The sequence below is a fragment of the Nelusetta ayraudi genome, unplaced genomic scaffold (assembly GCF_046127955.1).
Source record: "Nelusetta ayraudi isolate G7.1 ecotype Tasmania unplaced genomic scaffold, CSIRO-AGI_Nayr_v1 ptg000034l, whole genome shotgun sequence".
NCBI lineage: Eukaryota > Metazoa > Chordata > Actinopteri > Tetraodontiformes > Monacanthidae > Nelusetta > Nelusetta ayraudi.
In genome coordinates, this window is record NW_027466084.1 from 1,210,639 (window position 1) to 1,231,585 (window position 20,947).

Consider the following 20,947-nt stretch of genomic DNA (forward strand, 5'->3'; position numbering starts at 1 on the left):
GCCGGAGGCAGCTTCAACAACTCAGAACAGTACAGCCGAGCTGCTGGGCCCGCCGGGACGCCTCACAGAAAGAATAGCACCCTTAGATTTCTGCTTTCCCCTGCTCCTGCTCAAGTGTCCCTAGTCGCTCCCTACTGACCGCCACAACTACACTGCAGGTTTTCACACACAAACACCGAGCCGCTTTTCTTTTTTTCTTTTTTTTTTTGTTACTATGTACAGCTGGATGTCCTTGCCATTCTGAGGTAGCCATAAGATATCTTTTTCTCACAAAAAAAAAAAGAGGTTTAAAACCATGTCACTCTGCTGTTTTTTTTTTTTTTTTTTTAATGTGGCTGAAGGTGATATCGAAAAAAAAAGAAAAAAAAAAGCGACCGTTACAACAGACAACCGGCGACTGCGACAACATGACGAGATGAGGAAGAGGGAGGAGAGGGAGGAGGGGCAAGGGGGGTGGGGGGAAAGGGAGGGTGGGAGAACAACAGAGACCAACGTGGCTGTCAGTTTCACCGTTTATTCATCAACACCTGAAATGTTGTACAAAGCAATTGGGTTCTGTCTGTTGGGGACTGTCCTTTCATTCCTCTCACCGCAGTGGTGTATAAAAAAACAAAACACAAAAGTCACCTGTTGTGTGTGTCTGAGAGCTCCAGAGAGGCCTGGTTTGGCCTGGATGAAAAAGCCGAGGGTTGTCGGGGAGGTGGGGGGAGGGAGTCAATTTTTTTTTACACTTTACAGGAGCATATATTATATTCTTGTTGGCAGTGAAACAAAATGTCTTCTCTACAGGATCCTTGGTGTTGGTGATGGTAAAAAAAAAACAAAAAAAAAACAAGACCAAGAGTGAAGAGATGGAGAAGAAAAAAAAAAAGGTAGTGGTCCCAAACGCGACAATGCAGATTCCGCCACATTGTTGCCATCTTGTGGAAGTGCAGGTTTTTAGGCAAAGTGGACCATCGGGAACAACGGCCGAATGGAAACTCGTGGGGGTCACGAGCCAAAAGGAGGAGGGACAGGGGTGGGGTGGGGGGGGTGTGCAGATTTCTTTTGTTTCTGTTATTTCAGAACGGTATTCGAGGCATGTTTTCGGTCGGGAGGTTCTTTTTTTGGGGAGAGATGACTGCTAGAAAAAAAAAAAATCAAACGCACGCACACACAACAACAATTTCAAGTCCAGATTTCTCTCGTTTTTACAAGAAGCATACGGGTCCAACTTCAAGGCCGAACTCTTGGTCTGGAGCACCAACGTCCATAGGAGCGATATCAATGATGGGCAGGCGAGATGTTTTCGTTGTCTTGTAGTCAATGACTGTCTTGCCCCATGCACCGGTGTGTGACTGGAGTGAGAGAGGAGGAGGGGAAAAAAAGAGAGGGGATTAGGGTAAAAATCACAACTGGAGCCTTTAAAAAAAAAAAAAAGCTTAAAAAAACGCTTGCTGTTTTTCCACGCCTTGCAAAATCAAGACCGTGGCCCCGCTTTGTTTGCCCGCTAACTCGGGCAGACCGCGAAGCGTCCTCACCGTGCATCCGTCCTCCAGGACGCTGTAGGTGAAGCGGCTGTTGCCCTCCGCCCGGATCTCGATCTCGTTGGAGCCCTGGAGCAGCAGGGCCTTCTTGAGGTTTCCAACGGTGGCGTCCATGTAGGCGACGCTGTTCTTGCAGTGGTAGGTGATGTTCTGGGAGGCCTCGGTGGACATGAGGCGCAGGAAGGTCAGCTGGATGTTGACGTCCTCGGGCAGAGAGCCCTCGCTGCCGTACTCGAACTGGGCGAGAGAGAGAGAGAGAGAGAGAGAGAGAGAGCGGGGTGGGGGGTGGTGGGGGTCAGCGTACTCCTGGTTCGTGGGGAGAGGAGGAGCGACGGGGGTGGGGGTGGGGGCGGGGGTGGGGGCGTCGCCACCGCCGCGCTCACCTGGAAGCCGTCGGTCATGGCCTCTCCGAACCAGACGTGCTTCTTCTCCCTGATGTTCTTGCTGAGGTACCAGCTCTTCTTGGTGACCTCACGCTGAGCGGGAGCCACGCAGGTCTCTCCGGTGTCCATGTTGCAGTAGACCTTGATGGCGTCCTGAGCGCAGCCCTGGTCGGGGTCGATCCAGTACTCGCCTGCGGGACGAGGTCATCGTCACGGTCATGGTTTCACAAACCGTTCCCCATCCCCCCCAACCCCCCCACGCGGCTTCGTTCGAAAGAGCCCCCCCAACTCACCGCTCTTCCAGTCGGGGTGGCACATCTTGAGGTCGCGGCAGGTCCTGGCGGGGTTCTTGCGGGTGCCGTCGGGGCTGCGGATCTGCTCGATCTGCTGGCTCAGGCTCTTCAGGGTGCTGTCCACCTCCAGGTCGCGGTCGCGGAGGACGTTGGCGTCGTCGGCGCGGTACATGCGGTAGGGATCGGGGGCCTTCTCCTGTGGCTGGGAGATGAAGCCCAGGTCGAATCCGCCGCCGGGGGCGCCGGGAGCTCCGGCGGGTCCGGGAAGTCCGGGAGGACCCTGTGCGAGAGAGAGAGAGAGAGAGAGACGAAGGGATTGATCGACGGGATCCGGAGCGGTGCGGAGAAACGGGTGAACGGATGCCCGGCGAAACTCACGGCGGGTCCCATCTCTCCAGAGCGTCCACGAGGTCCAGGAGGTCCGGTGGGTCCGGGCAGGCCGGTCATACCGTCCTTACCAGCGCTGCCAGCGCTTCCGCTGGGTCCCTAAACGAAGACGACGCCGATGAAAAAAAAACCTTGCAATCTAGAGTTTTCTTTTTGCCGTTTTTGAAGGTTTTCACTCACTCTGGGTCCGGCGGGTCCGGCGGTACCGGCGGGTCCTTGCTCTCCGGTTGAACCCTGAGGATTTGAGGGGAGCACAGAGGAGTCGGGCGTGAGAAGAAGATGGAGAACACAATCATCTGCGAGTGCGTCTGCGACAGTTCCGAGTCACGTACAGCGGGTCCAGGAGGTCCCTGCATGCCGGTGAATCCTCTGTGTCCCTTCATGCCTCTCTCGCCGGCCTCTCCGCTCTCTCCCTTGTCTCCGCGACCTCCGAGGGCTCCCTGTTTTTTCGAGCAAACGGCGGGACGTTTAAAGAGTTGCCGGTTGGCGGCGATCGGCAACTTTCCCGCAAGCGCCAGCGCCAGCGCTGTGTACTTACAGCAGGGCCACGAGGTCCGGCGGGGCCAGCGGGGCCAGAGGGTCCAGCGGGTCCCTGAAACACACGCAGGGTAACTTGAATTTAGCCAGCGGGTGAAAAAGCTTAAAGTCAAAAGTCGAAAGGCTGAAAGTATACAGGTACTACCCGAAAAATTTGAATATCAAGTCAAAGTTGTTTTATTTTGGCAATTTAACATAAAAGATGGAACCAACTAATTTTATTGAGCCATTACACGCAAACTGACATCTCAAGCAGTTCCTTCATAAAGCTTTGACTCATTTTCTGAGTTTTTTTTTTATGCTGCAAGACCTGATCAGCAAAATCCAAAGAAATAAAAACTTGAAATATATTGATTTGCATATCATTCCTTTATATAATATGTCACACTCACCTTTTAAGTCGAATTGCAGAAATACTACGACCTTTTTCAGGATATTCTGACTTTCTGGGTAGTACCTGTATATATTTTTTTGCATATGCACCTATTGAGACTAAAAGAAATCAGGATTTCATCGCTTACAGTATCTCCGCGTTCACCAGACTTTCCAGCGGGTCCAACGGGTCCAGGGGCACCAGAGGGTCCGGGGGCGCCGGAGGCTCCGGCAGGGCCGCTCTCTCCACGGTCTCCCTGAAACACAACAGGCACACACGTCCATTTCCGAAGTCTGTGCGCCCCCACCGCCATCGGCCACCTCGTCCCGCCTCCCGGATGAACGACTCAGCCGTGGATGTGAGCCGGACTCACCTTGGCTCCGGCAGGTCCGTCGCGTCCAGCAGCTCCCTCGTTACCGGGGGCTCCCTGAAGTCACAAGAGGTGAGCAGGTCATCTCCAGGATTCACGCCGACGCTCAAAAAAAGGTTTGTTGGCTTCCGGCTGTCTAAAGTCATACCTCACGTCCGGCCTCGCCGGGGGCTCCGGCCAGTCCAGAGGGTCCCATGGGTCCAGGGGGTCCGCGCTCACCACGGGGACCGCCGGCGCCCTGCTTTCCAGGCTCTCCCTGTGCAGGACACAATCACGCTGGTCAGGATGGTGGAGTTGTTCTTGGGCGCCCTCGAGTGGGGAGTCTCGGCGTTGTTGCAAATCGTTCAAACGGATTCTTTCTGCAATGCGTAACCGCCGCGTTGGCCATGCTCGCTCTGTCGCATTCTATTGGAACGAGGAAGGTGAACTTACAGAAGATCCAGGCAGACCGGGGAAACCTCTCTCTCCCCTCTGTCCGGGCAGACCGACAATACCGCGCTGTCCAGCAATACCCTGAGGTCCGGGGATACCGGCGGAACCCTGCAGGTGATAAGAGAGGAGAAAGGAGAAGAAGAAGAAAAATGGAGAAAAAAAAAAAAAAGTTAGAAGGAGAAATACACGGTGGTGGAGACAAGAGCATTGCGTGCTGAACTCAGAAACAGCCTCCCTCCACTGGGCGTCAACTTACAGCAGGGCCGTCAGCACCTTGGCTACCCTTCTCGCCAACAGGTCCAGGGGCTCCAGCAGGGCCCATCTCGCCAGTGCGACCAGAAGGTCCGGTCTCACCACGGTTTCCTTTGGGTCCTTCCTTGCCAGCGGGTCCGGCAGGTCCGGCGGGTCCAGAGTTACCCTGCAGGAGTCACGGGTGGGGGGGGGGGTGGTGGGGGAAGAAATGTTGCTGCCAACGTCCACCAGCACGATGCGCTCCGAGTGACTGCGATGAGGGGTGAGACTTACAGCGGGGCCGGGAGGTCCAACTCTGCCAACGCCTCCGGGGAAGCCAGTGGCACCCTGAGGAGACACGGGTTCTGTTAGCAGACTGTAGGGGCTTGATGGCACTGGCACAGCATTTCTCAACCGGCGGGTCGCAGAGGTGCTTTGATTGGGTTGCGGCCTTGTGGGCAGTTTATTTTTTTGTAACTTTTTTTGGAAATTTTGGGCATTTATTTAGCAGGACACACAATTCAATTCAATAATTTCAATAATTTCCATTTATGTCATTTATGTTATGACAAAGAATGTTTGTTTTGTTGAACAAGTGACTGTTCTGTGGAAGAAACTCGGGTTGCCACTTCATGATAAGGATGCGGGTCCTGAGACTCCACGTGTTGAGAACCACTGCACCGGAAGATCTCTATCTCTATCTCTCAGTGAAAAGAGGAGAGGAGGAAGCTACTTACAGGGGGTCCGCTGGGTCCGCGGGCTCCCTTGGGTCCACTGTTTCCGACGGGACCCTGAAACGAAAAAAGCCGCCGTTGTTGAGTCCACGGCAGCGACGGCGCACACCGAGCTGTGGGTGCTGTGGTCTATGCCCGCACAAACCTGAGGTCCAGCGGCACCAGTGGGTCCAGAAGGTCCAGGGGGTCCGGCATCTCCCTTTGCACCGTTATCTCCAGCCTCTCCCTTGGCACCAGCCTGTCCATCAGCACCCTGTCACGGCGAAGTTGCAGAAGGGAGGTTTTAAAAAAAAAATCTTGCGCTGCCGCTTCAGAACTTTTTTTGGGGGGGCCGTCTTGAAGCAGTGACGTACAGGGGGTCCGGCGAATCCAGCGGGTCCGGGTGGTCCAGCCTCACCACGCTCGCCCTGAGAAACAGCAGAGGCGATGAGAGGGGTCAAAGGTGAACATCCCAAGGGCTCGACTCCCCATTGCCCGCTCCCAAACACTTTGAGTACGTACAGAGCCTCCGCGGGCACCGGCGGGTCCGACAGCTCCAGCAGGTCCGGCCTCTCCCTTATCTCCGGTGGAACCGGCGGGTCCGGGAAGTCCAATGGGTCCGGTCACACCAGGAGCTCCATCCTTACCGGGGGCACCGTCGGATCCCTTGCCACCTTGGTCACCCTAGGTTGAAAGAGAGGAGAGGATTGGGTGTGAATTACAGAGACGAGCAGCGTGAGGGAATGAACCGTGACAGTGGCAGCATTCTGGGCGGCACCAAGAGCAACACACATCTACAGTTATCACAAGAAAGGCAGAGCATTGTTTCCAGGGAAGGATTCTGCAATGCTACTGCGGACGCTAGCGCTAGCCGGCTACTTTCGCCAGCGACTGTCCAACGTTTGGGAAGATCAAACTCACTCTGTCTCCCTTGAGTCCAGGAAGGCCAGCAGCACCGCGCTCACCAGGCATTCCCTGCAGTCCAGGGGCGCCCTGGGCACCGGGGTTTCCGGGGGCACCGGCGTCTCCCTACGAGAGAGCAGAATTTAAAGTGAGGAAGACGGCGGCACCGATGTCTTCTTCACGTGACCGGGATCCTTCACGGAGAAACCGGGTCTGCGCCGGGTTTTTAAATTTTTTTTTTTTTACCTTAGCACCATCGTTTCCACCAGCACCAGGAGAACCACGGGCACCGGCGGGGCCGACGGGACCGTGAGCACCGCGCTCGCCACTGAAACCTCTGTCGCCCTGCAGGAAAAGATTGACAGCGGGTGAGCGAAGTCAAAGCTGGCAGTGGCTGAATCGAACACGCAGGCGGAATCTTTGACACCGACGCCCTGGAGATTTCTGTCTTTTTTTGAAATGACATTTTTGATCATGCCGATAACTCACTCTGGAACCAGGAGATCCTGGGGCTCCGGCCTCGCCGGGGACACCCTGGACAGAGCAATCAAAAGAAAACATTCAGTTGCCCGTCCATGACATGAAATTTCAATTTGAATTTGTTCAGTCGTAGCTCAGTCCGTTACCTGCTCTCCGGGCTTGCCAGTCTCACCAATGGCACCCTGGGGTCCGGGCTGTCCCTGGAATCCAGGGGGGCCAGCAGGTCCTCCCTCTCCTCTCTCGCCAGAGGGTCCCTGGCCGGGAGCAAAGAGGACTAGATATAGACGGGACTTGCGAGAGGGGCTGGGAGTGGGTGAGCGTGCCGGTCAAGGTACTCACAGCAGGTCCAGTGGCTCCCTGAGCTCCGACGTCGCCGTCCTTTCCGGGGGCACCCTGGGTAGAAGGGAGGCGAGCTTTTTTAGAGATTCAGACTCGACTCCTCCAGATTCAAAAAGTCAAATGCGTGGGGAATTCTTACGGTGGCACCGGTGGGTCCCATCACTCCTCTCTCGCCGGGCTTTCCACCCTCACCCTGCAGACGGAGGAAACAACAGCGGTCACACACACACACGACGACGTTACTCCGCAGTCTGGAGTTTAAACCGAGCGGGCTGAGAGGCGCTACGTACAGCGGCTCCCTTGGGTCCGGGGAATCCCATGACTCCGGGCTGTCCTCTGGCACCAACAGAGCCAGGGGGTCCGGGGCGGCCATCTTGTCCAGTGGCACCCTGTTGTATTAAAAGAAAAAAGAAAAGAAAAGAGAGGTAGAATTAGGACTGATTTTGATAAAGCAAAGACCGTGGGTGCTTTGAGGACTCGGCAGGGACTTACAGTAGGTCCAGTCTTGCCATCGGGTCCAGGGCTGCCAGGGCTACCAGTCATTCCCTACAGGTTGGAGGTCAGAGGTCAGAGGGTGGCCTTGCTGCTGGTACAGTACAGGGATATGGGAAAGCTCTGTGGAAACTCACCTTGGCTCCAGGCAGACCGGACTCACCAGTGCGGCCAGACTCACCAGTGGAACCCTTGGCTCCAACAACACCAGGGGGACCACGCTCGCCAGTGGCACCCTGCGATCGGAGAGGGGGGGGGCACAGAGACAACATTAGAATTTGTTCAAAAGAGGCACAACAGGAAGGTCAAGGGTGTTTAGTTGGGTTTGACTCACTTTGGCTCCAGATGGGCCATCAGCACCAGGGAAACCACGACCGCCAGGGGCTCCCTGCACGGGGGAAACACACACATCTTAGTGTTTCGAGCCGACATTAAGAAGCAAGGAACCTGCGTGATGCTCTTGCAAGGAGTTGTCCACAGAAACCAACACAACTGCAACAAGTACACAAACACTCATAAATAACTACTGGGTTCACTACTGGGTGGATTACTGAAAGGTTTTTAAAAGTCTATATTAATTCTTTCTTGTGCGGAGGCTGCAATTCGTCCACAGCTGCTCTTAGGTTACCTTGAAATACCAGTGTAGTTATGCTTTTGTGTGGCCAGTAGGAGGCACTGTAGAGTTTACTGACACTTTTCAAGTTTGAAGGAAGGCTGAATCTGTAAAATGTTGACGAAACACTTTGATCCTGAGAAGAACGCGCCATGAATGTCCCTGTGTGGTTGTATTGGAAGATCGTCTCCCTCAGGCTGAACCTTCTCCGTGTGAGATATTTGGCTCAGTCCTTTTACTTCAAGGTCACTGTTTTCCCTTATCTGAGATCCCCAAGAGATCGCTGCTGTATTTGAAAGAGGACTTCCTGGATGTTCCAGTGATACGTTTAGACAGGCTGGGGTCCTAGGAGCTTCTCAGAAGGGCAACACAGCGACTTGTGTACTGGGAGAACTCAGGCGCAACCCTGGCTCGAGCCACCAGGTGGTGACGTGGCGAACGCACAAGCAAACGTTGACAAACGTCAACATGTTGAAATGCTTACACGCTCGCCGGGAGCTCCACGACCTCCAGCAGCACCGGGCTCTCCTCTTGATCCTCTCTTGCCCTCCTCACCATGGGGTCCTGGGGGTCCTTGAACTCCGGTGGCGCCCTGGTGAACGCGCACAAGGCGTAGAGAGAAGGCGTCAGACACTGAACCCGTGTGGTTCAAGCCGGCCCGTCGTCAACTGGGGGAGAACTTCAAACTCACAGACTCTCCCTTGGCACCGTGCTCTCCCTTGGCTCCAGGGGCACCAGCCTCACCCTGAGGGCGAAGACAGACGGTCAGTTTTCAGTCAACAACTCAAAAACAACTCAAAAACAAGATAAAAACAAAACGGGTTACAATAAACAAACAAACAAACAAACAAACAACATGTAAAAAACACAAACATGGTCTTTACATGTAATTCCTTGCTAGTTCAAAAAAAAAAGCCTGAGAGTTTGACCCACAGTGTTTCCCTTGGCTCCGGGGGCACCGGCAGCACCCTGGGGTCCAGAGGGTCCACGGGGTCCGGGGAATCCAGGAGCTCCAGCAACTCCAGCAGAACCCTGTAGGGGGCAGCGCACAGCAACAGTGTGGTTCATATAAAGCTGCATTGCCAGCAAGAGCAGCTAAAAAAGACAGACAAAAGGGTCGCAAGTTCAACTACCAATCAGAGAAAGCAATACTCACAGGTGCTCCCTTAGCTCCGGATGCGCCATCTGTTCCGGGGTTTCCCTGCAAGCGGGAAAAAAAGGAGAAAAAAAGTTAGTGGATAACGAAACTGAAGATTGATTGCTGGGGTGCGTTGCGAGGGCAAATAATTGGAAATGTTAGTCAGGGGTTTTGCCCCCTTTTTTTTTTGCTACTGACAGATTTAAGCGGAAGCCTTCATGTTTTCCCAAAGAAATACTGCCGCACTCACAGAAGCTCCAGCGGGGCCAGCGGGTCCGGGGTTACCGGCCTCACCACGGGCTCCAGCGGGGCCCTCGCCTCCACGGGCACCCTGAGCTCCGACTTCTCCCTGAGGAGAGGAGAACAGAGGGCATTCGGTCAGATTGTCGTGTTAACTCATTAAGCTCTATATAACCTCCTATAGGAAGTGCAAATGAAATCAATTGGATGGCATTAAATTCAGTGCTGCTCTGTTGGGAAGAGAAGCTATGATACAATACAATACAATACAATAACAGAGTTTGTTGATAGAAAAATTTGGTCGAGGTTGAAGGTTCTGTTACCTTAGCTCCAGGGCCACCGGGGAATCCAGCGGGTCCAGCGGGGCCAGTAGGACCCTGAGGGAAACAACGAGGGAAAAGAAAGATTAGGGACAAAGTTTTGCGGCAACCTACGACTTCACACCTGCTACAACTGAACAAATCATTATTGTTTTTTTTTTTGTTTTTTTTTTAGAAAACAAAAGACTTACAGGGGGTCCAGCAGCGCCAGCAGCACCATCGTTACCACGAGCTCCCTGCAGCACAAACACAAACATGATTAGTTTGCTTTTTCCAGTCGACGTGATGGGTGAGAACTGGTCTGAGAGCGGTCGGGGTGTCTTTTGCGCCCGTGTGCACTCACAGCGGCTCCAGAAGCGCCACCACGGCCTCTCTCGCCAGGCAGACCACGAGCTCCCTGAAAAGCAGGAAAAGAGAGAAAAAAAAAAAGAACATCAAATCAGTTTCTGATCCCATGCGCGGTTCAGCTGACGTTGTCATCAACATGTGGGCAGAGTGTGGTGGTCGCTGCACTCACCATAGCACCAGGAGTTCCGTTCTCACCGGGGGCTCCAGCCTCTCCCTAAACGGCACAAAACAGCAGAGCTGATGAGCTTCAAAGAACCTGTGAGACGACTCACCCATGCTAATCTTACTGGCAAGCTAATGGAGATAGCGTGGTTAGCTAGCGAGTGGCAACAAGGGGCAGCTGCAGTGACCCCTGCTGCAGCTAGTAGTTGCAATAAGCTAAAAAATAATAATAAACCAAATAAACTAAAACTTGACTATACTTGACAAGCCATGACTCTCTGAGAGTTTTTCCATTGTTTAAAAAAAAAGAAAACAAACTCCCGCAAAGCCAATCTAACGTAAACCACAAAATTCCACTTGACTCATAAAACTGGAAGAAACACCACCACTCGTGGTGCGGAACAAGGAGGTGCTACTGTGGTATCAGTACTGCCGAAAATAATGCGACTGCTGTATAGACTTTTACATCACAGTAGGTGTGAAAAAAAACAAACAAACAGGATTTCGGTGCACTGAAAAAAAGAGGACACGCACCTTGGGGCCAGCAGGTCCACTGTCTCCCTTAGCTCCATCCAGACCACTGAATCCCTGCAGAGAAAGACAAGGAAGCGCAGATGATGTCATTAGTGGGCTGAAGATTTGCCGTTGATTTGCTGGCGGAATGCAGGCGTGAACTCAAACTCACTCTGTGTCCCTTGATGCCGGGCAGGCCGGGGGTTCCGGGGAATCCGCGAGCTCCCTGCAGGGACGACGAGGGCGCGTTAGCTGACGAGCGTCATTTGGATTTTTGCTTCTTCTTTTTTTTTTTTTTTTTTTCTGCGAAAACTGCCTCCGCAAAGGCCAAGGTGAACTCACCTGAGGGCCGGAAGGTCCACGCTCACCAGCGCGACCGGGTTTGCCAGACTCTCCCTAAAAATGTCAAGAGGAGAAGCTTTGAGCTCCTGGATCCGAGTCCAAACTCGATCCTTCAACCGAGACAAACTCATTCCAAAAAGTGACACGTGCGGCGGGTGACTCACATCCTCTCCATTCTTTCCAGAGGGTCCAGCGGGACCACGGGGACCCATGGCACCCTGCAGGGGGAGGCGGAGTTAGTAAGAGTTCACCGAGGCATAACACAGGTGCGGCGCTTTCATTTTTATGCCCTTGCATACTTACAGCAGCACCAGCCTCTCCAGACTCACCAGGGGGACCAGTGAATCCCTGAGGTCCCTGTTGAGGGAGACATAAAATCACGGTCACTAATAACATACCAACAACAGCAGCACTGTGAAATATGAAATATGCAGACAACAAAATTGGAGTGGTTGAAATGTATCCTTGATACCATGAGACCATGTAGAAATGAGCCCAATTAAAAACACAGGTTAGCCAGACTGTTAGAGCCGTTATAACTTTTGTAACCTGTGGCCAAAGCTCAAAACGAAATGAACAAAATGTGAGGTTTGATCCCCAAAAATATATAGACTGACAGTTATTTTATTTGTTGTGTCCACATCACACGTGCAAAAGTGTGTGGTTTTCAGAAAGGACACTGAAATGTCAAGCTAACATTTTCTCCCTAACAGCACTTTTGCTGCATAGCTCCACGCTAGTCGCCTCTTGCTTGAAGTCAAGCTCCTTTTTCACAGCGCTTTTGACTTTTAAAAAATTGTCCGAAATTTCAATTCAAAAGTCACAAAATGATAAAATTGTCGTCGTCGTGCGGGTGGCCGGGCTCGGCAGCTGCGAAGTGATTAGCGGGGAATAAGATTTGTCCTTACGCTTGCACCAGGAGCTCCAGGAGATCCACGGGGTCCCATTGGGCCCTGTCGGTCAAACAGAAGCCTGGTCAGACACCGAATCGCAGTGACTCACATTGAGGCGGATTAAGTGTGCGAATGTTCCCATACCATGGGTCCAGGCACTGGCATGGCAGGGGATTTGTCATCGTAGCCACCGGACATCTGAGGGGAGAAGTTCTGGAGAGAGGAACAGAAAACGAATTCAATCTACCAATCGTGTCCTGCGCAAACTAAAAACAGCCCAGTTTTATATCCACAGTAAATGTGAAACCTTGCATACCAACAAATCTCCTAATGGAGCTTGACCAATTAGTCTTTGATGTTATTTTGAGCACAAAATGCACACCATTCTACGAGAGACATCGGGGACCTGAAGGTGTAGCACCCGCTTTTATAATGTGATTAAATATAAATAACTGGTTTCAAAAAAACAAAACAAAACAAAACAAAAATATATATACATATATATATTTGTGGAGTTGAAATAAGTAAGTAATGATATACTGGGTGTAAATGTTCTCGACTAGGAAATAGGACCTCATTTGTTTGAGCAAGCGCTTAATGGCCTGCTAGCACAGAATTTGCTTGTGATGCCAGCAGTGGTTAAGTGGCATTTTAATTCAAGTGTGGATATTGAGAAGTTGTGGCATGTTGGCTCAGGACAGCAAGTCGGCATGGATGTACGCGATAAGATTGTACAGCTAGAGTAGCCCAATGACGACGCGGTAACTTCAACTTCAGCAACAATGGCACAGTAACCTCGACATTTCACACTGTTGGAATGGACTTTCTGCAGTAGTTCAGTGAACTCGTGGCCTGGAAATCTTTGCTCTCCTTCCGTGATGCAATATGCCCGCCACACTTTGACCCATTGACCCCAGACTGGAAGCTTTACACAACCCGCCCTCACCTGCCTGTTTTTTTTTTTTAAACTTCCTCACGCTTCACAAACACACAAGCACATACGACAAAACAAACCCACCCAGATACTGTATGCAAAAACAACTTACTCCACCGAGGCCGGGGGGTCCAGGGGGGCCGGGAGGTCCAGGCACTCCAGGCTGGCCGGGGATACCATCTCTTCCAGCGGGGCCAGCGGGACCCTGCGAGTCGGGAAAAGAGAGGGAAAAAGGGAAATATAAGGAATTTGGAATTACTTGAGTGTAGGAGAGCAACAGAGTAGGTGCAAAAATCACACGTCTGTTCACAATCTGGCCGCGTGGTCAGCTCAGTCGCTTGTGTATGATGATGAGTCTTCTCTGTTTACATTCACAGAACGCACGAGTGCCCCCCCCTGCAGTGATCAGCATTCATCTCTGTGATGAAGGTTGCAGTTTAACTCAACTCGAAGCCAGCTGACCAACCAGTGGACAGAGAGTGCTCATGTGACATGATAACACAGCCACAGTGTGGGGACCCTCACTGTGGCTGCGTCAGGTAAATGCGGTAAGGCTTGAAATAGACAAGCATGTTCACTCTACATAGTAACTACATCAAACAAATGCATTAAAAAAAGAAAAGAGAAAAAGAATCCTCACAGGCCACTAAAGATCCTACTTGAGTGTCTGTGTAACTATTCTCACTTCTCAGCATGTTAAGTGTTTTCATAATTAAATATTTTTAACTGATAGTCAAAGCCAGGCATTAGAATGCACTGAATTGGAACAGAAACAGCAGTCTTCACTGGTACTGCCAAAGCAAACTCAAGCTCATAAATAAAATAATGCATTCAAAGATGTCACGTAGTTACATTGAACTCAGCCATTATTATTATTATTATTATCGTTATTAGTATTCCAACTTTGCATGTTTTCTACCAGTTACCAGCCATTTATCAATAAACCCAGGTAAAACCACATTATCTCGAACACACAGAACAGTGACTTTACTCAAAATGGGGACTTTTTTAAACTTTTTTTTAAATCCCAAAAACAAATCTTTTTGTAAACTTTCTTAAACACTCCAGGCCTCTGTTGCTATCGCTTGTGTTGTGCTCATTTTAACCAGTCAACACATAATGGGGCCCTTGGCAGACAATAAAGTAATAGTATCCTTTAGTAAAAAAAAAAAAAAAAAAAGAGAGAAAAAAGGAACCTACGGTGTCTCCCCTGGGTCCAGTCTCTCCTTTGGGTCCCTGTGTCAGAAGAAAAGACAGAGTCAGAATGTTTGACCACAGCTGATGATGTCATCAACAGGAAACAGAGAAAAACGCTTCTAGGTTCATCCTGATTTAATGAATCAATCAGATGTATGTGTCAACCTTTAACACTTTAATCAGAAGTACATTTCAATCTCCAAACAACGCAAGAATTATGCGAATAGATTAAAGATATTTACCTCAACCTGAGGCTCCTGGAAGCCTGCAGAGAGTGAGAAGGGGGAAGGGGATAAAAGTCATTACGAAAGATGAAAAACTCACGCAAAAATCGAACAAATGCGGAAGAGTAGCTTTTGAAAATGGGCCTCCGAGGCTGGAGGGGAACACGCAGCAGTTTGTTTACAGTCAGTGTGGTGATGTGTCAACAACGGTGGGAACCATGTCAGAACGCAGAGGAGATGCCCAGAGGTGAAGAGCAGTATGAGGTGAAACTAGGAACTGGACCGCAAGTGGAGCGTGTATGTGTGTGTGTGTGTGTGACGTCACGTCAAAGAGGAGGTTACCGTCGTCGGGGCAGATGGCGCAGCACTCGTCGTGGGGGATGACGGGATTGGGGCAGTCACTGGTGTCCTCGCAGATGACCTCGTCGCACATCACGGTGCCGCTGTCGCACACGCAGATCTGGCATGGCTCTGGTTTCCACACATCCCGGTCCGCAAACACCTGGCCGTCCAAGGTGCAGCTTTTACTCAGGCCTGCAGAGGGCGGCAGACGAGTTGGGGGGGGGGAAAACCCTTAGTGAAATTCGGTTGGGAGCCCCGAACCGAGCACCGAGCGTTCAGCCTGAGTTCAAAAAACTGAATACAGAATCTCTCGCAAGGGGACGAGGTTTCAATGTGTGACGGTTCTGAACGGCACCAGTTGAAACAAAAACGCACAGTTCAACCATTGAGTTAATAGTTAAATAGTTATTCTTACGCTATTAGCGTATTAGCAATTATTAGCGGGTAATAGCCTATTTGCGGTCTTTATTGAGCACTCGCTGTGTTCATTCGACTGGTAAAAGACCTTTAAAGCGCAGAGAAAATGTAGAAAACTGTAATACAAAACAGCAAAGTGTTGCAGACCAAAGTATCGAGGCCAAAGTGTGAACCGGAAGTGGACAGCATCGTCCAGACGTGACAGACGGTGGAGTCGTCACGCTGAGCACTTGATGCAGGTCACGGTGACTTCACTTCCTGGAAACATGGAAGCGAACTCTGCTTCCAGCCTCTAGAAAGTTCACATTTCCTCCATTTAAATACTGGGCCTCTCTGAGCTCCCTGTCTCCGGCCAAAGTTGAGGCTCCTTTAGGGGCCAATAAATATCCCAGCGTGCCAAAGTGCTGAGCTCAGAGGAGGAGAGCAGCAGCAGCTTCAGCTTCAGCAGCAGCAGCAGCAGCAGCTACAGACTGTGGGCTTGGCAGCAGCTGGTGGAAACGTCGCAGTCCGCATGTGTTTGTAATTAGAGGAAGCGGAGAACGAGTGGAAAGAAAGAGGGAGGACGGAAAAGGAGGGGAGGGGGTGGGGGGTGGGGTGCGGCGGAGGCGGACGTGGCGGCCAGATGTGGCTGCAGTTGCCGAGCGGCGCCGCCGGGCGGCGCTGCAACACCGCTCGAGAGGTCACAAACCAAAGAGGCAGACAGGCGAGCAGACAGACAGTTGGGTTCTTTCCAGACCTGAGGGACCATCTGGAAAAACTGAGTTTGAGCTCATTCCAGGATCCAGACCAGAGCTGAGTTTTTTTTCTCTCTTTGTCTCTGCACAGGTTGAACAACTTTTTAAGGGCCTTTGTGCTCTTATTTATTTTTTTAAAAATCTTTTTTGCTTTACAAAAAGGAATCACACCAGAGCTTGAGTCTGATGCGTCAGAGCATCTCGGAGGAGCTTGGCCGAGGTTTAGGAGGCCAGATGTTTTCCAGCAGACATGACACTGCCTGCTCCCCTCATGCTCTCCCTGTTTGTGTTGCTGTCTGACTCTCCCTATTTTCTCACCTGGCCAACTCAACACTTTGGCCCGCAGGCGACCAAAATTACTCTGCCACATCAGTCGGGCCTGCGAGAAGACGTTCTGCTTCCATCCGACAGTCTTAAAACCATCCTTTGCCACTCGTATCCAGTCGCCAGAGTTTTTCCATCTCTCCAGGCTCAGAACGCTGCGTCATTTCTTTGCAGTCAAGGGTTGTAAAAATAAAATATAAATGAGACTAAGTGACCAGCAGGCCTCTAAATGCCAAAAATATTTCTAGAATTTGGAATACTTCCAACACTTTGGGGGCTTTGAAGTTGTGGTGACTATAGGTGGTAGCTATAAATCTGAACATTTTTTTTGTCCGCCAATGGAAACCCTGGCCTGGAGGAAAGCATGGAAAAACTTGCAGCAACTCGCTCTGCATGCATGGAGGAAGTAGAGTGGGGAGGGGGGGGGGGGGGCGGCAAGAGACAGACAAACAGAAGATGAGGGAGAAAGAGAGAGAGAGAGCAGTCTATCTGAAGACAAAAGAGATATCACTTTTAAAGCTTGTAAACGTTTTCCTCTATGAGATCTCAGCTGCCGTCCAACCAAGTAGAGAAAATCCCCCAAAAAAGTGTGAGGAGGTAGGGGAGCTTGGAAAGGGGGGGGGGAGGGGGGGGGAGTGAGAGTTGAGAAGATCCAGTAAAGACGGTGATGAAACTTACGGTCTTCCTCGCCCTGCGCCCTGACCAGAAGCACCACTGCGCTGAGCAGCAGCGCTAGCCGCATATCCACAAAGCTGAACATGTCTAGATGCCACTAGACATGTAGACTCTTTGAGGCAAGAGAGGAAAAAAAAAAGTCGGGGGGGTGTTCTCTTTTTCTGCTACACTCCAATCATACACGGGTGTTTGGGGCAGGGTCCGCTCCTCCGTTCACAGTCCTCCTGACCCCAGCAGAAAAGCTCCCTACTGCCTACACTTACTTTCCACCAGGGTTTTTATATGGGAGCCTGAAGAACTGGGAGGCGCTGATGACTGGGCCGGCCGGGGACGCACCCTCATTATCCAGCTGCCGCCGCTCACGTTTTAGGGAAGACAAGAATGGACCCCTCCTTCAAAGAGAGAGAGAGAGAGAGAGGGAGGGGGGGGGGCTGACAGAAAAACACAAAAAAGATCGAAAAGAAAGAGCAGCAGATCCCTCCTTCCACACTTCCCCCAGTAAGGAGGGTTGGAGTTTGGAAGAGGGGGGGACGCAGGGCTCGTGGAAACCTGATCCTGAAGGCTATCAGAGGGCTGAGGAGTTATCTGCTCCTCCGGCATTGTGCGCGCATTTTTCACCGTTTCTCTTTCGGGTCGAGCTTCTTCCTCCTCCAAATTCAGCTTGATTGAGTTTTAGTCAGCCTGTGGTCATTTTGGTCTCAGCGGCCAATCCCCTGCTCCAGGCAGATCCGTTACGGTGGCCTTCAGCTATTAGGCTCTTCCGGCTGACACTCTTTTCCAAAGTGTTTGCATGGCTTCAGCTGTGGGTTTGCGAACGCACGCTGTACGTGGCCGTGAAAGCTTTCGTTTGTGTGTTTCGCTTTGCCGGGGTTTTTTGTTTCTCTTGTTCCCCTCTGATCACTGCACCGGTCTGAGGTCACACAGCAACTCTTCATTGTTCACGTGGCTTCAGAAAATGTCAGTATGTTATTTTTGCACAATAATATGTACACATGTGTATTATGAGCAATAAACATTGACAGGCAATTTGACTTTGCAAAATTTTGTGTATTGCAAGTGGACTACAGATGCAAAAAAGTACAGCTTCTGTGTTTGTCTGTAAAGGACTATATAAGATGGGTAAATGATAGTTTGGTAAGGCAGAATAAATGATTGACATGTTTCAACTGCAGCTGACTGCAAGCAAATGATTCAGCCAATCAAGGCCAATCTGACATTAGCGACTGAGCAAAACTTAGCACATCATGTAAAGCTCCTCCCCCTTTTGCCTGGTCAGCGTAGTGCAAAATCTAACATTTCAATCCTTTATTTTTTTTTAATTTTTAATTATTTTTTTTTACTACATTTCTGGGTTAAACGCCGTTACCCCAGTTCCAGCGGCTAAAGCTGTGTTTACCAGGTAGCCAGTAACTCTTACTTGGGGATTCATGGGCCAGAACTCTTTTTGATTTTGGCGGCGATCGTAGCACCTGTTGGCGTGAGGGTGAGAGACACATAGTGGACAGAAAAATGCCCCTTAACGGGGGATCCTGTTCCTGAAAGATAGCAGCGCTAAGTATCGAGCCATCATGTGACCTGCAAGCTGCGAGCTACCTAGGGAGACAAGGCTATAGCTGATCCTCTTCTAAGATGTTGCCATGTGAAATAGATCTTTCAGAATGACTTAAGTGACAATAGCAGTGAAAGTTGGAGATTCATTCAGGTTACCGAGGTCTATGTCATAGACACACCCTCATATCACCAGTTTTTTATTGATATATGCTTTTCCTTCTGTTTAACCAAACATCATGCAAGGCTTTGGTGCCAATCACCAGCATGCAGCATCCATTGACAGAAGACAAAGACTTTGAACAAAGAATAGAGAGTTGTAGGTATTTAATGTTTTGTTTTTTTTTGCGCTGTGCTGTCATTCATTTTAAAAACGGAAACTTTTTGAAATTGTTATACATTCTGTTTGAGGGGTAACGTTTTAAATACCATTTTCCATATACAGTGGCATAGAATACATTATTTAAAGAAATGTTTCAAACTTCATACTGTTGTATATGCAGTCTGAAATTCTCAGTTCTGATAAAAAAAATATGTAAATTAATGCATAAATGAGTAACAAAATAATAGATACATATTATACATACATACATACATACATACATGCATACACACACATACATACATACATACATACAATAATAGATACACTGGATGGCTTTGATTTCACAAATTTTTAAATGAGCATGTCAAATGAATTTCTGAATTTTCATTGGCCAAAGCCATTAAATGTAAGTAAATTAGCTTTGGGCCCTGAGGTCCGCCAAACTAAGAATATGGACAAAGGCCTATGATGCAATGCCAGCAAGCATATCTGCATATAAGGCCACTTAAGTATCAAGTCTACATTGCCAATACATATACTATCTATAATATAATAATCTATAGTATATCTATAATAATACAAATTATTGTTTGTTGATACATTTCTTGAAAAGCGATTATTTCCCTCCTTTTATTCCTGTTTTTTTGCAAAGCGTCCACTTTTCTTGTGTCACTCATTGGGCCACCGTGTTGCAGCATTACTTTAAGTTTCAGACTTTGGACCGGTGTTGTGCAAGCAGAAAGAGGGTGGAGACCCATGAATGTGTACAATAATGTATTTTAAAGAAGAATGGGTTGCAAAGGCCCAGCAAGTGAAGTTGCTGGTTGTAAGAGAGGGAAGAAAAAAAAAAAAGCTGGTGTTTCTAATAAATGAACCAGATGTCAGCATTTCTTGGGGCTGCACTTGGGCTAAAGTGTCTGTTTTGGAATACCTGCACAATTGTGGGCTTCGCAGACACCGTGATTGTTATTGGCTCAAAAATAATAAAAGCCCCCCTTTTCCAGCTGCTTTTTTTTTTCTCTCTCTCTCCCCCCCTCAAGTCCAAATAAAGGTTTATAAAGGCAGACCCCCCGTGCCCTCCCCCCTCCCAGTGGAAGGCAGCATGCAGCGCCGTCCAGGCTGCAGGTGAGCTGTAATTAAGCAGAAGGCAGACATTATGAAGAGAAAAGGCTGCGGGGAGACACGGAGCTGCAGCTCTCTGCCATCTGATCCTCCAGCAGCAGCAGCAGCAGACACGTTGCACAGTCTGAAGCTGCCAAGCAAGCCTCTAATTCACTCCTCCTCTTTTTCTCCGTCTGTCTCTCTCTCTCTCTCTCTCTCTCTCTCTCTCTCTCTCACACACACACACACTGCAGAAGCCTTCACATTATCCATGTGTCTGCTTGTTCCCCCCCTCGTTTTCTTTTTCTTTTTTTTTTTTACAGGGAAGAGGATGGAATGCAATCTGTCTGTCTGACTCAGAGGAGGAGAAGAGAAGGGAAGGGAAGAAAGCGCCACCTCATCATTCCCCGGTTCAACCTCCAGCTCCAGATCGGAATCGTAAGAAATGTCACAATCGCAAAAACGCTCGTATGCCAGCGTGCGCACTTGACTGGTAGCCGTGCGATGCTCACAGGTGAACTTTTGGTAATAATATTCGTGGCCTTCAAACAGATCCTTTGCAGGTTTAATGAATCGGCCCGAATGGACAGATGGATTTCAGGGAGGTCACCTTTTTTTTTGAACATCCAGGTATGTGTGTGTGTGTGTGTGTGTGTGTGTGTGTGTGTGTGACACATCAATTTAAGACTGTGGCTAGCATAACACGAAAAAGGTCAGACAAACCCTTTGCACAATCTTCATACCACAACGTAATGGCGGTTCAACAATAATGAGCACGTGGCTTTGCCTTTATATGTGCCACCGTAATCTCAGTTTAGTATTATGAGTAGTGCGTCCACGTCATCGCAGATCTGAAATCTTAAAATGCAGCCGGCTCACCAAAGTTGCAAACGGGAAATCTCACAAGACTACCTCAGTAAGTTCTGCTCGAAAGCTAGTTTTTTTTTTTGTGTGTGTGTGTGTGTGTGTGTGTTCTTGGGACAGAACAAAGTGGTGTTGTTGGCGTCTAGCAAGCTTTAACTGAAGACGAAAAAGAAATGCAGGAAGCTTTGACCTTCCAGGTTCTCCTTAAGGGACAGTCCCCAGCTGGGATGAGAG

General features: G+C 49.9%; 1 protein-coding gene and 1 long non-coding RNA gene across 3 annotated transcripts; one reads left to right on the forward strand and one right to left on the reverse strand.

Moving 5' to 3' along the window:
* Positions 1 to 694: 694 nt before the first annotated feature.
* On the forward strand, positions 695 to 1,165 carry LOC142892295 (uncharacterized). The gene is made up of 2 exons (XR_012927402.1): positions 695 to 983; positions 1,017 to 1,165. It is a non-coding gene; the product is annotated as an uncharacterized LOC142892295 (long non-coding RNA).
* col1a1a (collagen, type I, alpha 1a) lies at positions 1,034 to 17,130 on the reverse strand. 2 transcript variants are annotated; one of them, XM_076032315.1, is made up of 49 exons: positions 16,879 to 17,129; positions 14,726 to 14,917; positions 14,402 to 14,424; positions 14,163 to 14,198; positions 13,075 to 13,167; positions 12,173 to 12,241; positions 12,044 to 12,088; positions 11,439 to 11,492; positions 11,300 to 11,353; positions 11,136 to 11,189; positions 10,966 to 11,019; positions 10,815 to 10,868; positions 10,288 to 10,332; positions 10,114 to 10,167; positions 9,962 to 10,006; positions 9,774 to 9,827; positions 9,461 to 9,559; positions 9,229 to 9,273; positions 9,006 to 9,104; positions 8,764 to 8,817; positions 8,557 to 8,664; positions 7,794 to 7,847; positions 7,597 to 7,695; positions 7,460 to 7,513; positions 7,258 to 7,356; positions 7,107 to 7,160; positions 6,968 to 7,021; positions 6,775 to 6,882; positions 6,638 to 6,682; positions 6,395 to 6,493; positions 6,167 to 6,274; positions 5,768 to 5,929; positions 5,620 to 5,673; positions 5,412 to 5,519; positions 5,270 to 5,323; positions 4,827 to 4,880; positions 4,558 to 4,719; positions 4,302 to 4,409; positions 4,018 to 4,125; positions 3,873 to 3,926; positions 3,648 to 3,755; positions 3,128 to 3,181; positions 2,922 to 3,029; positions 2,770 to 2,823; positions 2,581 to 2,688; positions 2,203 to 2,482; positions 1,910 to 2,100; positions 1,521 to 1,763; positions 1,034 to 1,337 (listed from the first exon to the last, which is right to left on the reverse strand). In XM_076032315.1, exons 1-49 carry the CDS (start codon positions 16,958 to 16,960, stop codon positions 1,191 to 1,193), a joined length of 4,344 nt encoding a protein of 1,447 aa, XP_075888430.1. In that variant the 5' UTR covers positions 16,961 to 17,129; the 3' UTR covers positions 1,034 to 1,190. The 2 variants fall into 2 exon arrangements, with proteins under 2 accessions (XP_075888430.1, XP_075888431.1); XM_076032316.1 differs by lacking the exons at positions 7,597 to 7,695; positions 7,794 to 7,847; positions 8,557 to 8,664 and having other exon boundaries at positions 7,460 to 7,510; positions 8,788 to 8,817; positions 16,879 to 17,130.
* Positions 17,131 to 20,947: the final 3,817 nt, after the last annotated feature.